The 17,101-nt window shown below is 45.7% G+C and overlaps 1 protein-coding gene across 2 annotated transcripts in view; it reads right to left on the bottom strand.

Moving 5' to 3' along the window:
* The window catches only part of FRMPD4 (FERM and PDZ domain containing 4), a 412,160-nt gene extending 401,796 nt beyond the window's left edge, over window positions 1–10,364 (bottom strand). For both annotated transcript variants that reach the window (XM_029999016.1, XM_029999023.1), the window contains exon 1: window positions 10,132–10,364. In XM_029999016.1, coding sequence (XP_029854876.1) covers window positions 10,132–10,229 — 98 coding nt within the window. In that variant the 5' untranslated portion in view covers window positions 10,230–10,364. The remainder of the gene's footprint in view (window positions 1–10,131) is intronic.
* Between the last annotated feature and the right edge of the window lie 6,737 nt (window positions 10,365–17,101).

Raw genomic sequence — 17,101 nt, 5'->3', positions numbered from 1 at the left:
TGTGAAGGACATCATCAAGGGCCTTCATGGCACAGTGTTGCCCTGTGCCATGGATACAGGCACTGGGATGGGAAGCAGGGAGCTTTGCCTCTATTTGCCATATTTTGGCAACTACCAGCTTGTCTCAGGGCAACACGTGCAAAGCAAGCAAGACACATTTGAGCCTGGAGGCCAGGGACAGTCGCAGATATAATTAATAGCGAAGAGTGTGACAGCCTGGGAGAAGGAGGGGTGGAGGTACCAAGATGAGAGGAGGAGAGGTTGGTACTAGGTCAGCAGCTGGGACAGCAGAATGAGAGAAGGCAAGGGACAAGGATGGCACCACACTGGTGAGGGGGACAACAGTGTGACAGCCAACTGGGAGCAAAGGTGTGAGTGCACTGGGACCAGGGCGCTGGGGATGGGGTGGGATGCATCCTGGCTGGGCGAGGAGACTGAGACCAGTCCAAAGAGCCCAGAGCTAGTGGTGGTGGTTGGGATGAGGAAAAAGAAACGGGAGTGACACAAAAGCAGGAGGCGGATTTTTGTCCACACTGAAAACATTTCCAAAATACATATAAATAATTTCTCACAAAAAAACCTCAGTGCCCCATGAAGTTTCCTGTTTTTAGCAGATTCCCAGACCCTACTCAGCTGGAGTCCAAGGCCTGAGCATACGATTTCGATTGCCTGTTGCTGTTTTCCATCGCTCAGACCTAGCAAGGAGGCAACACCTCTTCTGTCTGCAGGGTAGGGCAAGGGCTCAAAAAATCCCACCTCCCACTGCCTGCCTGCCACACCTCTGTCCTGGAAGAAGCAGGTATCTCCTTTGCTTCGTCCTCAGACTGCCTGTGTGCTTATCCTGGGTTGTATGAAGGAGATGCCACGACAGTTAACAGACACAGATCTTTGAGACTCATGGGTAGACAGTGCAGTTTTCTTCAGGGAAAGAGTGCTTTCTGAATATAGGATAAATACCAGGGTGGGAAAAAGAAACATCAAATAAAACAGAGGATGTTTAAAAGACTGTGATAGGCAGGAGATGGAACAGTAGAAGAACATGGGGTGTTTTTTGACCAGTGCTCTTTTTAGTGATAGGGATCCAAGCCAGATTCCCTTTCAATGCCAAATACATCTATTGAAGTCCGAGCAACAGACTTAATTGCAGCAGGAAATTGCTGTTTTAAAAAGCGTATCTGTAAAGAATGGGAGAATGCATATGGCACATATGTGCCTCGACAGTTTTGCTAAATAAACCATGAATTTTGACAAGTGTGTATCTGTAAGTTTGCCATGGAAATAGGATTGTATAACATCACAGCTGAAACAAAAGTTCAGCCTCTGAAAACTGTGGGGGCGTGCTGCTAAAATGTTTGCTTCGAATGTTAGCTGACTAGTTTCATAACTCCCATGCATCTAGTTAATGCTCTTTTAGACAATACATGGAAAGGGTGGATGCCAGGACTGTACAATAAAAGCACTAAGATGGTTATATCTAATGGTCAGAGCCCAATTTCAGTGTTTCAGAAAATGACAGAAGTTTCTTGCATTAGAAAATTTAAGAGATGAGACTTCCCAGCTTGTTTATACAGGATTCTATCAAGCAAAGGTGTGGAAAAATATTTGGTTCTCTATTTAATGAGGAAATTACACTGTAGGGATATTAATATCATTTGGGGAAACTGGTTAGTTCAGTGAACCAATGAGGAATGGGCCGTAAAGGCTTTCTCTTTCAGGTTGTTAATACAGAGCCATTCCCCTGACGCTAAGAGCAGGAATTACAGTAAAGAGGAGCTGTTACTATTAGTGACCCCATCTCATCCAGAACCCAGCAAACATGTTCTCACTCCGTAAACCACCGGCATGTTTGGCAAAGTGTCAGCTGTCCCATCAACCAAGATCAAGAACTAAGTAGGTGAAAAATCACTTCCCCACAAGACTCCTAGAAGTGGTAATTCTGGCACAGGTTTGGTATGGTAATTGCTTCATGGGGGAAACAAACTGCCATCAACCATAAACTAAGCATGGGTATCTTTACCCAAAAGGTAAACAGCAGGACGAGGGTTCAGAGCAGCTTCTGTTGCACTGAGCACTCAAAGTCACCCTGCACTGGCTTTGCAGATCAGTCATTCCCAGTCAGCCCATCTTGGCCTGTGTTCAGGGGATGCAAAACCTAAAGTAACAAAACCAAGTTTTCCAAATTTGACCTGAATTTCAAAATCATTGGGATCATTCTTAGTCTTCACTGAAGGTCTGTTTTGTAATTCACACAAACTCATCCTGGTTCCTCAAGGTATTAGCATGACCACAGGGTCTTTTCCAGGTGGCTTTGGCTGCCCCTTGCTGTAGAGGGCTTTCTTACTCTGTTCTGGGTCAGTGCATGGCAAAAGCAAAGGCATCCTGCCCCTGGCATATGCACCAGGAATGACCACTCCATCATACCCCAGTTTTGCTCTGTCCCAAAAGCAGAGCTGACTGGCGTAGGGGGAAGGGTGATGGGGTACATGTGCACACATGTGCAATTGTAGTGGCATCTTTCATTGTTTATAAGCAAATTGTTTATTCGGACTGTATTAATGCTAGTGTCCCTACAATAAAAAGCAGGAAACATGTAAGACACAGGTCTACATCTCCATTCAGTCTCTCCAGACAGTGCTCCTTCCAAAATGGTATGCTGGAATTACTTGGTTTATACAGAGCTGATGATCTGATTCTGCTTTTCTTTTGTGCTTAACAGATTATGTCTGGCATATGCATGTGTCACAAGTCCAAACTAACACACTACACGCGACTGAAATCAGGCATATGAATGGTCAAGGTATGCACAAAAGCATTTTGCACAGAGACAGAGATCACTGTGTCATGGCTTTTACAGGTGTCCTCTCGCTCCATCACATGAAACATCTGTTATGCCACATGCAGTATACAGCTGCCAGGGAAGGGCATGCCATGGAGGGCTGAAACATGGGATTAACATACCTCCTTTTGCTCTCTGCTCCCATGGATTGGTTGGACATAAAACTAAATTGGAGTCTCATTAGCACAAAGCTTTGAAAAACCCTTGAAGTTTGGCTCTGACTACACCCCTTACATGGCTATACTCTACAGCAGGGTATGTCATTTGCAAGACTGGGCAGCAGAGGCATACAGCAAATACGAAGCATCTTGGTAGGAAATGTGAAATTCACGAAATGGCAAAGATCCTGTTACGATAGTTTGTCTCCCCCACGGCCAAGACACTTGATCTATTAAATCATGGAAATCACAAACCCTGCAGTTCCAGTGCTCTGGGAGTATTGTATTAAACTCAGTCAGCAATTACCGGTAATATGGGATAAAAATCTTTACTCTGAAAGTAAGCTTTAAAAGGTCATAACGTAATCGCTGTCACTGATGGTCTCCGCAGTGGCTGTTAGTCTGATTGTAAAGCAACAGAGAAGAAATGCAGATGCGTAAGTTGAATGCAAACCCTACACTGCTATTTCTGTCGCAGTGTTATTGGCAAAATTATAGACACAGCACACATCAGCTTTCTCCACGCTTGCTAGCCTTAATAAATTTACCTTTATTCTTTACCAAATTTCCTCTTTATTGTTGTTCTGTGAATGCTCATTATGAGCAAGCACAGAAATGCCAAATGAGACAGGGAAAGTGGGAAGCGAGCCAAGGAGTCAGTGGGAGATTCAGACAAGTTTTCCAGGCCCTTTGCATTACTCACAGAAGATGTAATACACGAGTTAAAGCTGCACTGCCAGATTAGATCTGGAGCTGGACATGGTGGCACCTTCCACTGCAATGAAATGTGGAACGGAGACATTTGGAGCCCGATTTGGATGTTGGGGATTTGCACCCTGACAGGTGTTATGAGCTGCCAGCTTGCACCAGTGCTGGCAGTCCCCAGTTCCCTCACACTCACAAGTTCAACAGCGGAGGCATTTCTTGGTGCCATTTCTTCATCCGGAGGGCACTCCCCGCTCAGCCACATCTGCAATTCCCTTCCTGAGGGGCCCCCAAATCCCCTGCGCTGCAGCACGTCCCTAAGGCAACTGGCCGAACAGATTTCAGTTGTCCCTTGGCTGCTTCGAGAATCCTGCTCACATACCACAGCCTGGTTATGCACAGCAGTCAGCAAAGTTAATCCCAATCAATTCTTAAGGTAGTGCAGGTAAACTTCATTAAATTATCTTGCAGATGCTCTCATATAGAATTAAAAAGGTCTTAGAGTGATTTAGTGCTTGGACTACAAGTTCTGAGGTAATGTGTTATTGCATGCCAGCTCCTACATAAGCATTGGTGTGTGCTCTCTGCCCTAGCACCACTCTAGCTTGAATGACTTCACGTTTGCTATATATTAAGAATCATTGACAATTACTGAAGATCCCTCATACATAATAATTTGCAATCTAATAGCTTGCTGCCTCTACTACACCACTTAGTTTATATCACTTTGAAAATAATTTCTGCTTAATTGAGTTAAGGTCAACTCTTATTGAGAGTGCTGGCACAGTGACTAAATGCAGTTCGGCTTATTTACTCTTAACTCATATTTTAACATTCCTGAGTGTTAATGTTCAAGAAGCAGATTTTTCGTACAGGAAACAAATAATTAGCAACATCCTGAGCAGTACAGCTGTTTAGCTTCACTGTACATTGTGATGCTACACCTCTGACTATGCCCAATCCTACTGAAACTAAAATGGTCTCCTCTTCCTGGCAAATCAACTTCTTATTGTAAAATCATTCAGTAAGTTACTTCTAATAGCGGCTTTACAAATGTCTCGTGCTGCTTGAATGGCTCTAATTTGCTTAATAAAAGGACAATTTTTAGTTAATCAGAAGCTTCTCAGTGGATTCTGAATTAACAGTTGGCTTGCTGACAGGTAAAATTAATTAGAATTTTTTTTTCTCCTGCTAAAACAGTAAAATAATCTCTTGCTCAAACATATTTGTGATAGAAGCTACCAGGAGGCATCTCAGACATTTAGTTTCTGAAAAGCTAATAACATCAAACTTAGTGAAAAATAGTAAGTCATTAGTACCGGGACTTGTGTACGGCTATCTTTGCTATTAAACTGATTTTAAACAATAAAAGTTTGCAGCCTTAAAGCTGCTCCTCCTCCCACAGCACCCTGCCTGCCTCACACAAACTCACAAGCACTCTGTTCTTCATTAAAAAAGAAGATATTACTGCATGGGACCGAAGTGGGCATCAGCACACTAGCTGTGGTATCAGACCCAAACGCCACAAGTTTCTGAGTAACCGTCATTCCTGCAGCTTCCAAACCAGGCTCAATATCTCTGCGGCACAAGCTGAGGCTCGTAGCAAAATGCAGCCTCTCAGACAAAACCCCAGCTGGTTAATGTAACCACCGATGCTCTGAGGAAAGATGAGACAATTCCTGTATTGACCCAAATCTAAAGCAAGCCTGAATCTAAGGTGACCTTCAGCTCTAGAAGAGCAGAAGTTGTAGAGCGACACTGCACATCGACACGTCAAACCCCCCATGCTGCCCCTCAGCCTTCTTCCCTCAAGTCCCAGGCACAGCTGAGGCAAGGTTTCCCTCTTTCCCTCCACGAGCCCTTGCCTGAGTCCCAGACACCCGTCCTGCCACCGCAGAGCCAGCTCCTCGGGCCCCGGGGGGGCACAAGCCCCCTCACCGCCAGCCCCCCTCTCTCCCGGCCGCCAGCCCTGGCACCTGCCCCCGAACCCCGGGCCTTACACACTTACACAAACAAGATGGCTGCAGGCCGGCCGGGAAGTGTGATCGTTACTGCTGACAGGGGAGGGACCATCGCCGGAGGGGTTCGGGAACGCACGTTCACAAGTCCCATCATATTATGACAGAACATCCCAAGGTGAAGCCCTTTTTGCTGTAGGCATTTGTTTTGGGTTTGTGTGGTGGGGGTTTTGGGAGCAGGGTAGGGTCCGCAGAGCTGTCTCCTGTGAGAAGCTGCTGGAAGCTCCCCCGGCTCCGAGCCGGACCCGCCGCTGGCCCAGGCCGAGCCCGTCAGGGACAGTGGAAACACCTGTGGGAGAGCAGATTTAAGAGGGGAAACCTGCAGGGAGTGGGGGATTGGGATGGGAGAGGAACCCCTCTGTGGGTACCGAGGGCAGGGAGGAAGGCAGGAGGGGATGCCCCCGCAGCCTGCGGTGAGGCGGCAGGCTGTCCCCCCCAGCCATGGAGGGGAGCGGAGGCCGCCCAAGATGGCCGGGGCTCTATGGTAAAGCCTGCGCGGGAGCAGGCTGGGACTGAAGGACTGCAGCCCGCGGGAAGGACTCACCTTGGAGAAGTTCGTGGAGGAAGAGTGTGCGGAGTCCTCCTCCCCCTGAGGAGGAAGGAGCGGCAGAGACCAGGTATGACGGACTGACCCCATCCCCTGTTCCCCTGCGCCGCCGGGGGGAGGAGGGAGAGAGAACCGGGAGTGGGGCTGAGGCGGGCAGGAGGGAGGGCTGGGGGGAAGGCGTTCCCAGGCCGGGTTTTACTTCCTAATATCCTTGCTTTGATTTGATTGGCAGTAAATGAAATTGATGTTGTTTCTTCCTCAAGTTGAGCCTGTCTTTTGCCCGTGTCCATAAGTGGGGAGTGATCCCTCCCTGTCCTTGTCTCAACCCACGAGCCTGCCTTTATATTTTCTCCTCATCCCACCATGGCTGGGGGGAGGAGTGAGCGAGCGGCTGCGTGGTGATTTGTCACCAGCTGGGCTTAAACCACGACAGCATTTCAGAGCAACTGCCCCAAGTGAAATAGGCAATGGTCAGGTGAGATCTAGAAGGTTGTTATTGCCAAGTGCAAGTCTGCATGTCGTTCAAAATACAGCTGGGGTCACTACAGCTTGGAGGTATTTAATCAAGGAGGGGTTTGTTGTTTTGTCCCCCAAATTAATTTATAATAGTTATTAGAGCACCTGCCTCAACTCTGGAGAAGGTCATAGCCAGATCCAAACTCCTGACCAAAGCCCAAAAGCTGCAGAGTAACACTGAGTTTATGTGAAATTTAATAGGAACTGAAGGTACGTAGCACTTAGGGCTTGGCCTGGACACATCATACTCCTCCCCTCCAAAGAGCAAGTACTGATGTAAAATGCTGAAAGTAATCTCATTTAGAGATATCTGTATGTATCTACTATGGTTTCCTAACAAGGCTTATCTAGCATTGCTTTCTATATGTCTACCTGTCATACCTAATAACTTGTGAAGCTGCTGGCCAATTTTGAGATTTGACAAGAGTAGCAGGAGAATCAAGGGTGTTTGGTTTGAACATGATTCGCAGAAAGAGGAAGCAAGGTGAAGAAATGACAGCCACCCAAGCTGAACCAGCGTCCGCATGGTGGCTCAACCTCAAGGCACAAATCTTCAGGGGATCAGAGCATATGACTGGCTCCACTGCTCACTGAACTGCTTCTCTGCCACCCTGAAATCCATCAAAAACATCTGCTGGAAGCTTCACTGCAACTGGAGCAGGAGTCTCAATGAGCCAAAGGTTTCATGGGCAGCTAACAAATCACATATACCACCTACTGTGAAGGTCAATCAGCTCCTGTGTTTCTATTCACGTATGAAATGAATAATAATACTTACCCTAGAACTGAAAGAGGAAAAACCAAGGCATGTCACTGCCAGATTTCATCCTAACTGCAGTAACCTCAATGAATGTTACATCAATTCATTTAAAAATACTAGTTTTCAGCTTAAAAACAAACAAAAAGCCAAACTGAATGAAGTAGAACATTACAGTCACTTCAACATCTTAAGATGCTTTATCCTGAAAGGTGCAGGCCCTGCAGAACAGGAGTCAAAAGCAACTTTATTCAATGGCATTTCAGTGTGTGCTGTAAATGTTCATGAAAAGAGTTAGTAAAGCCTATTGAATCCTCTGTACCTTCACCCTCCACGCCTGTTCTTCACTGGACTTCAAAACACAGTAGAGTTGACCTCCTCTGGTAGGATATCCATATGATTGCAAAAGAAAATTGCATTTGTACCAATAGCTTATTACGTATCTCATTAAGGCTTACTGTTTTCAACCATTAGTAGCCATTTGAATGGACCTTGTATGTTGCGTTATGGAGGGAGGGTGGAATCATGCCACATGTGCAAGTATAAATGCGTACTTCGAGATTTATTTTGGTTGAGACTAAACTGATAATAATAAAGACAGACTTCTATGATAAGAAATGGACACAGTTCACTGTTATAAAGATCGGTATCCACACTTCCTTTATTTGTTGTCTGTCTTTATTATGATGCCCTTTACAGGTTGTTATTTTGCTATTTATAATCATAGAATGGTTTGGGTTGGAAGGGACCTTAAAGATCATCTAGTTCCAACTCCTCTGCCATGGGCAGGGACACATAACAGCAGGAGAAGTGTAATTATTCTTGTGAGAAGCTGATGTTGTTTGTGCTATCTTGTTCCTTTTCCCATTGCTTCCTAAGGTAAATGAAGGAACAGTCTGTACAGTAGCAAAATTAATTTCTCAAATACAGCTGCTGCTTTGTGTGAAATGGCCGCCAGCAAAGCATTACCCTCAGTCTAGTGGAACGATGGCTGCCACGGCAGCTTTTCCACATGCCCACGGGGAAGCCTGGGTGCTGCGGGGCACCTCTCAACCATCCTGTTGCCACAAGCCTCACCAGAGGGGCTGATTAATGGGGCAATTTATCCTGGATCTAAGCTGGGATATATCCTGATATATCTCTCTGCCCTGCAGGGCTGCGTGATAGGAAGGGAGGTTGTGACTGGTGCCTTTGCAATGTCTGGGCTACCTGCTTATGGTAAGCCCCTAACAAATGACTGGTGTAGTTTACAACTCTTGGGCTGGTCTCTGTTACTCCTGGGGGACAAAGATACACTCTGAGTCCCCCAAACCAGGAAAGCATAGGATGCCTTACAAGCCAGCAGTCAGGGGCACACGTCCAAGTGCATCTGCCAAGCCTGAGTACGTGATCTTCACTCAGAGAAATACTTTGGGTGAGAGAAAAGGATTTAATTCTCCCCATTCCCTTGATTCCCAGTGAAAAAAGAAACAGTAATGTTGTGCAGTTAATAGTCACAGCTGAAAGACCAAGACTATGGCTGACGACTGTACAGCAGCACATCAACCAATACACAGCCCTCCAAAAGCATGCAGAGAAGTCCTCCCCCCTTCCTCTTCCCTTCCCAGACCTTCCTCCCCATAAAATCCTTTTTAATCTACAAAGATCAACAGAATAAAGAGCAGGTGGAGCCAACCCAGCTTTGTCTTGTACCCAGGCTCCCACCAGGGATGAGGGAAGCCTGGTCAGGCAGAAGGAAATTAGAGGTCAGTAAGCATTGCTAGATACAAGTTTTCACCTGACAGTTGCTGTATCAGGAAAACATCCTTTCCACTTAAAAAATCTGGCTGTTTATATACCCAGATTATTGATTGCAAAGGACATCTGAGTATCTTTTTGTATTGTTAAGCAATTCTAAAGATTTTGCTGGAGTCTGATGTGTGTACGATGATCAAAAGAGACACCCCCAATTAGTATTGAAATTCAGCCAGGACTGCTCATCTTATCAAAGATTAAAACTGAAGTAAAATTTGACTTTGTCACTACGTTAGCCTAGAACGCTGTCAACATCTTTTTCTTCATGCCAACCCTTCTCTCACCCTTCCAAACCCATTCTTCTTGCTGCAGTTTTTGCAGCTGTATATTCTGGTCTGCAATATCAAAAAGCACAGTATCTAGGTAGAAACAAGTCCTCTCTACTCTTTTTTTACTGGAGGGGTCTTTTCACCTTTTAAGAGAAGAAAGAAACAGACTTTCTTACAGCTGTTTAAAAAACTAAATATGTACTAGCATATGAGTTAGCCTGGCGTTGCCTTCTCTATCTGCTCTTTCAGGACTGCATCCAGCTTGATTTTTCTTCTTTCAGTTGCTCCCCAAAAACTTCACAGCCCCCTGCAACATCGCACATGCACCAGGCGTGCCCGCGCCGTGGCTGTCCTCTGCCAAGGGGGCTGGAGGCCGGCTGCTGCACGTACACCCCAGCACGCTGAGGGACACGCGGACCTCAGTCCGTCCCCATGTAAAGTGGGGGCAGTTCTCTAATGCCGCGGCTCGCCTGCGCTCCGAATCCACTGCCAACATGGAAAGCAGCTACCAAATTAAGCGTTATTACTCACAGGCAAAACTGCTCCTCTTCCCCTTCGTCCATGACTCCGCTGATGTCCCAGGGAATGCAAAGGGGTTGCTTTTTCCCGACGCCAAAGTCCCTCTCCATGATGGAGATGGGAATAAATCACCGACCCTGCCCTTCGCAGGAGCAAGGAGCGCATGAAGCTGCTCTGCGCCTGCTGCCCCTCCGCTGGAAAAGGCTGGTGCAAACTGGGCTTACTCTGTCAGAGCAACTCGGGGGAAGGAAGATCGCACAGAGGAGAGAAGGGGGGAGAGTGGCGGCGAGTGCACGGAGCCCAATCACCTTCCATCATTTTGTGAGTTGGAAACAAGATACGGTTAAGACGTCATGTGCCCCAAGTGATTTACAAACGCAACGGCCGCGCAGGAAGCCGTATGAGGTTTTGTTTTCAACAGAAGCAGCGGGTTTTATTGATATTTTGTCCAACATCCAGGCTTAGAGATTGCCCATCACATACAAGGGAGAGTGTTAAAGCACTTAAAAATATATTAAAACAGTTTTAAAACCCACACGGTTGGGGGATGGCGTTTCCTCCAACCAGTTAGCAGAAGTGTAGGATTTAGCACTTTCAGTAGCAGACTGAAAGCCTCTCCAAGGCAGTAAGTGGAGCCTTGGATCCCAAGACTAACACTCATAGTCGATAAGGAAAAATAGCCTCTTTTTCTGAACCAGGCCAATTTACTACAGGGCTAAGGAAAATGACACCGCGAGCGTGGCTCTGTGTGTATCCACATTCCCCACTCAAGTGAAAAATGAGGAAAACAGCAGCAGTCTTTTACTCGGTATTGAATCAAGGCGGGGTGCTAGCAGGGGAGCCTTACAGAACACAGTGAATAAAGCAGATACCTTTCCCTGTGTATCTCTGTCTGGAAGGGGCTAACCATATAATGCTTGTAGAAACAAGGAAAGGGTCTTTGCTTACAGGAGAATATTGTGAACTCACATTCCAAGTGTTTTAAGTCCACCTAAAGGGAACTTTAATTGTAGCATGATCAGAGAGGAAAAGAAAGGTGGCAGGTACATAGCCAGCAAGAAAAGGAAAGAAAGAGAGATGCTGAGTACAGAGGAGCAGGCTGAATGTCTCTGGACATCTTACCTCCAGTTATGGAATACACAGAATGATTTAAAGGGATATTGTAAATTCAAATTCAGTGCTTTAAATAATTTATAGTTAGAATTTAACTCCCTCGAACAGTCTATCCCTACACTGGTTTGGCTCCTTTCATCTGCTTAATATATTTCACACCTCTTCTCTAGCACAAACTGAATTTAAAGAGGCTGGAGATTTTCTTTGAGAAAACAAGTTCAAATTTGGTAGAAAATGCAGGAAACATTTTGCACAAAAAAAAGACTCTTTGTCATAGGAATTTCTTTTAAAAATTTTAAGTGGGCTCAGTACCTCCTGCGGCTGAAGACCACTCCATGGCTTGAGGGACTCACAGCTCTCAGTTGCGCTCTGGTCCAAAAGGGGAAAAAGCACAGGATCCTCACGCACCAGCCCCATCGTGCAGGCAAAACGCTGCTAGACAAATTTGCAATGCTGCAACAAGAGCTCGTGGCTGAACCATCAAAAGTCATCCATTTACGCTATGCCTAGTGAGGTAGGGCTACACGGCATCCTAGGTAGAAAAGGGGGAGCGAGACGGGCACTGCCGATAGGAAGGAGGCAGAGATCCCGGGAGAGGAAGAGCATCCGTCTCCTGGCCACAGCCTCGGGGTGTCTGGAGAACTGGAGCCTGAGGATGGGAGTTCATCAGCACCCTGCTTGCTGCTTCTGCAAGGTGTCCAGATCTTTCACATATTTTGTAAGCAAGCTGTGCTGGAGATCACTGGCAGCCTGATCAGGAGAAAACCAGCTCACTGCAGTGCCTTCAAGGGTAAATACCCGGGAGCGGGGGGCTTCCCGCTGCACTCAGACTGTGGCAGAAATTACAGTGCTAGCCCAGCTGGGCATTGCCAACTTCTGCCTGTCCGCCTCCTCCTGGCTGTCTCTTGGCGTATATATAAAGTGTAAGCCTGGAAATGGGACTTTCTATTTTGGTTTGGCCACCATTTGGTAGTGTGAGTCCATGGCACATAGCCACGGTTATGAATGCAATGAAGCGAGTGAGCAGGGTCTGGACCGGGACGCTGCTGCCCTGCACCAGAGGTGTTACAGGAGAGGCTCAGGGACGATAGAGTGCTACATGACACAGCAGCCCCTGGACTGCTACAAATTACCTTGGAAGCAGTTCTTATTTCAAGCCTCAAAACACAGATTTGAGCTCATGATATAAAGTTACCTCTTCCTTCTGTCTGGTCCCTCTTTCCTAAGGTACCTTAGGAAGGTCCCTAAGGTACTTCTGGCAGTGTGGAAGATCTTGGACAGCATCATTTTCATCTGACAGCATTTCTGTTTCCCTCTCTAGATGGACTGTGCTTGGTGTTCCGTCTTCCTCCCACATCTAAAATAAGGAGACTGCAGACGTTTCAACAATTCTTATATTGAAATTCCAAATGGTTGTGAGTGCATTACAGAAAACACTTTAAGGGACTGTGGCTCTTCAATTATTTATGGCAATATTATACATCTAGATTTGCCTTAACATAAATAGTATCAAGCAAGAGCAGAACGAGAATAAAACAATCAAGCCTATTTTTGAGACACCTAACATGCCACGGAGCTCCACACCCGCCCTCCAAGATCTGTTCATTCCACTCACTGCTGCAGCAGAGGGTGCGTTGGTAATCCTGCCAGGGATGAGAGAAAACACTCCCTGGAGCAGATCGTACAGTCTGCAAGGTCCTTTGCAATTATTACTGAATATATCAGCTCCTCTGTTTCATTTAATGAAGGCTCTGGATGCATTTTACTTCATGCTTAATTTCTAGTCTGAAAATCCTGGCATGGCTGGCACTGATGCAAACATCTTTTGTCCCACTAGAGCACAGATGAATTTGTAGGTGGTCAGTGGGAGACCAGATGGCTTCTCTGAGCCCTGAGTGTGCAGGCCCCCCACTCCCAGTTAAGATACTCTTCCAGACTTGTTACTGCTGCTTTATTTTCCGTGCATCCAAAACAGCAGTCAGTGGAGATTTAGGAGCGCTTCATTGCATAAAATGCACACCGCATTAGTATTTGGAGTCTTTAGCAGATGACCGGTGAATCCCAGCGTCTGGATAATATATCTGCTCTTGCCTGCATGTATTATGAAGTTAGGAAACCCAAGAAGACACTCAAGCCTCCTGGAGCGTTACTGGGACAGTCACCACTCGTTCCTAGGGGCTCTGTGGCTTTGAGCAACTTCCTACAGGTAAGACTGCAACAGCGAGGAGGCAAAACACAAATGTTCTCTCTCCTTTGAAGTTTATTTTCTAAAAGTAAATGTCAGTCCAGAAGTATAATAATGCCTTTATCCCAGAAAGCCAGTTTACACTGCCACTTAAAGGAAATGCCTTATCTGTACGGGTCCTCTCCCGGGATCACTTCAGGCATGGCCACAGTCTCCCGCTAATTCTAACAGCATCAGACCTGGCTTCATTCCTCTCACTGTCACCGCTCAGAAACGCGGGTGATCTCTTTCAGGTGGCTTAGGGGAAGATATTCAGAAGTGAAAGGAAGAAAATTTACCTTATTTCATCTTAGACATCTGAAAATATCCCCTCGCTTAGGTATATAACTGTGTTGCAGTAATTTTCATAATTTGGTCATGACAATTAGGGAAAATTAAACACAGCTTAGGGAGATGCATTCATATTCTTAATTTGAATTGCAAGAGCAATTCCATGGAAACTCATGAGACTGCTCATATAAACAGTTACAGAGATATGCAAGCTTTTGTGGCAATGGATTGGTCTATATCCCAGGGAATTTTATAGACCTGCATCTTTGCTGATCAGCACTCTTCCTTTGGAAATTTCTTCTGCAGCCAGGTTTGCAAGCAGGAGCAGGGTGTACAACAGAGTCATACAGGCGGGCTATGTGTGTTGATGGTTCACATGCTGCACAGCCACTCATCAAAGAATTGTATGCAAACCTCATTATGTTAAACCCAGTTGATAGTTAAAGAAAGAAAGGATAGTTAAAGAAAGGAAGGAAAAAGACGAACAAACCAGCTTGCCTGTTGTTGAGAGCCTTTACAAAAATACATCAGAAAATTCCAATTAATTCTTCCTTTTCCCATTGAAAAAGAAAAAACATCCAACCCAAAGGCATTTAAAAAGCTCCATCTGCCCTAAGCATGCTCCGGTACACTCTCCCCTTCCTAAAGCTTGTGAAAATAAAAAGCCCTGAAGAATGCCTAATAGCAGATTCTCTGTAGCTCAGCCACACTCCTACTGGGGAGCCTCTGCTGATTGCAAACCCACCTATGCAGTCCAGGAAGGAGAATTACTAGGGAAAATGATATTCCCATGCTTTTTGTAGCCTGACCCTACCCTCTCCCAGCCAGGGGGAGCAGACACTGTTACATATTGCTCACCACGCAGTGGTAGTCAGTCAGATTAGGGCTCCATTTACAGACCCTCACCTTCAGACAACAGACAGTTCACTGGGTGCTTAGGGACTCCTGCCATACATCCCTTTTCCCTGCTATTACATTCAATAAAACCACAGAAAAACCAAAGTGAGACTTCATTTTCACCAAAGCTAGGGCACAAGTGAAGGACCAGCGTCAGCAGAAGAAATCCAATGGGATATTGGCCTGAGATGACCCATTAATCAGAGGCAATACCAGTCTACGTGCACCAGCTGTGTGCTTTCCAGCCTCAAAGACACCCTTACATGAGAGACAGGGAGGAGGGACGAGAGTGCAGTGGGGGAGAATAGTCATCCAAGGAGATAAACATTGCACATTTAATACTAGGAAACATTCAAACATTAAGGAAAGGAGATAGAAATGACAAGTAATAAGTAAATCTACATGGCATGGAGATTTCCTTTCCATTTTAAGAAAATTAGCATTTATGCCTGTGAATGCAGTCTTCAGAAGAAGAAAGCAGAAATTATGTGAGCTACAATATCCGTTATCTTCTCTCTCATCTATGTTTCCATTATCTTTTGCAGAAAACCAAAGTTTGTGAATGAAGAAGGGAAACAAAAGGTGTCATGTATCAGGATTATCAGAATAACTTTGTTAATTTTCATACTGTGTAACGAGGTAGAACAAAAACATAGAAAGAAACCTTATCTTTTCTCACAGATAAAGAAGAAAAGGAAATATCTTTGTAATTAGTCAAATTGGTTTTGCACTTCTCCTTTCTAGAACATAAATCAAGTTAGAAATATTTCTAAAGAAATTATGTGTACGCACTGCAAGGCTTTTCAGAGGATGTTCAGGCTCCAGAAGGTCACCATGAACTTAATGAGCTTTTCATTCACAGGTAGCCTTCAAAATTACGTTTTAATTGACATAAGGATCTTTAAGAAGTTGTATTGTGTCTGGCTTTTTAAGAGAAGGAAGATACAACAGCTTTTTGTCCTTTTTACATTAGATAGAAAGTAGAAGTATTTTGGGGATGGCAGATGCTAGTGCTCAGCATCAGCCTGTGGTGTTCACTCAGGCACCAGCAAAGGTGCAACCGATAATTTGCAAATTGAACGCAGGCGGTGTCGGAGGAGGAAAGCAGCAGGGTGCTCTGTCTGGAGGTTGGGATTCTTGGACACACAATGCCTCCTACAGGTACTGACAGGCTCCTCTGGCTGTCACCTTTCCCTGAGGTCCCTACTGACTACCGGCATGTGGTTTTCCCCAAAAAGAGGTGTCACCAGTGGAATGGCAAATCCTAATGCCGAGTCAGAGGACTCCCTGGCAGCTCCTACAGGCTCACAGTTCTAACCCCTTTAACCCAGTCAGTATCAGAGAGGAGAAAATTGGTCACTGCTTACTGTATTTTCTTTCTTTTAGCGTTTGAATGAAAAGGCTGGAATTGAGATTCCCCTAAGCTGGGCACTGTACAACAGTGAGAGGTAGTCAATAACTGCAAAAGACTGCAGTCTAGGTGGATGGGAGGTGGAAAGAGAAATAAGACAGGGAGAGACACAAATTTTCCCAAGTCACACAATAGCAAAGAGCAAGTCAGTATCCAATAGATAGAATTGGATTTTACCTTTTAATCAGAAACATACCTCCATTTTTTATCACTTATAGCACTTCCAACATCAAATGATACCTCCGTAAAAGCAAAAGAGTTCTCTCACTTGAAACACTTTCTGGGTTCCTCATTACCTCTGGTAAGAGAAACTTAATACAGAAAAGCCAGGAATCAAGAAGTAAATCATTAGTATTGTTGCTTTTATTATTAGCATAGCTGCACTTCAGCTCCCCACAAGTTTTACATACAGCTGTAGTGAAGCTGAGCTTTTCTTTCACTGAGCTCGATGGGTACAATTATATCAGGTCTCATTGCTGCTTTTTAAACCTTCCCCTATTTTGAGGCTTGTTAGCTGGGGAGGAGGAAAGAGAAAACACCGTTGACTTTTCTCATTAAAACCCAACAACTGTCATTAAGAGAAGCGCACATCAGGCATAACTTACCTGTGTCGTGCGTGAACTCAGCCTCGGTGCTGCCGGCACGCACGTCGGTGAGCAGAAGCTGGCAGCGCAAGCGGTGGCCCGTGGGCAGCTCCGGGGACAGCCAGCGCCACGCCGTCCTTCTGTGCCACCGGGGCTCTCGTCGGTCCTGCGTGGGCTGTCCCTCTCACGGGTTACAGCCTGGGGGAAAGAGCAGCACCAGGAACGTTGCTTTCCCCTTCCCCTCGAAGCGGCTCTACCCTCCAAGGGGCCTCTACCTGAATCTGCAATGTGGCTGTACTGGTGGAGAGGAGGATTTGCTCAGAGAAATCCCATCTTTTCCAAGTCCAAAAGAGAGAGAGAAAAACCACACGGACACCGCGATGTGCCTCTGACTCCCCTGGAAATTTGGTGGAAGGAGAATAAATGGAGATGATAAATGCAGGACCTGCAGCAAGACAGCGT

Source organism: Aquila chrysaetos, chromosome 23 (genome assembly GCF_900496995.4).
Source record: "Aquila chrysaetos chrysaetos chromosome 23, bAquChr1.4, whole genome shotgun sequence".
Taxonomy (NCBI): domain Eukaryota; kingdom Metazoa; phylum Chordata; class Aves; order Accipitriformes; family Accipitridae; genus Aquila; species Aquila chrysaetos.
This window is presented reverse-complemented; position numbering and strand designations above follow the sequence as displayed.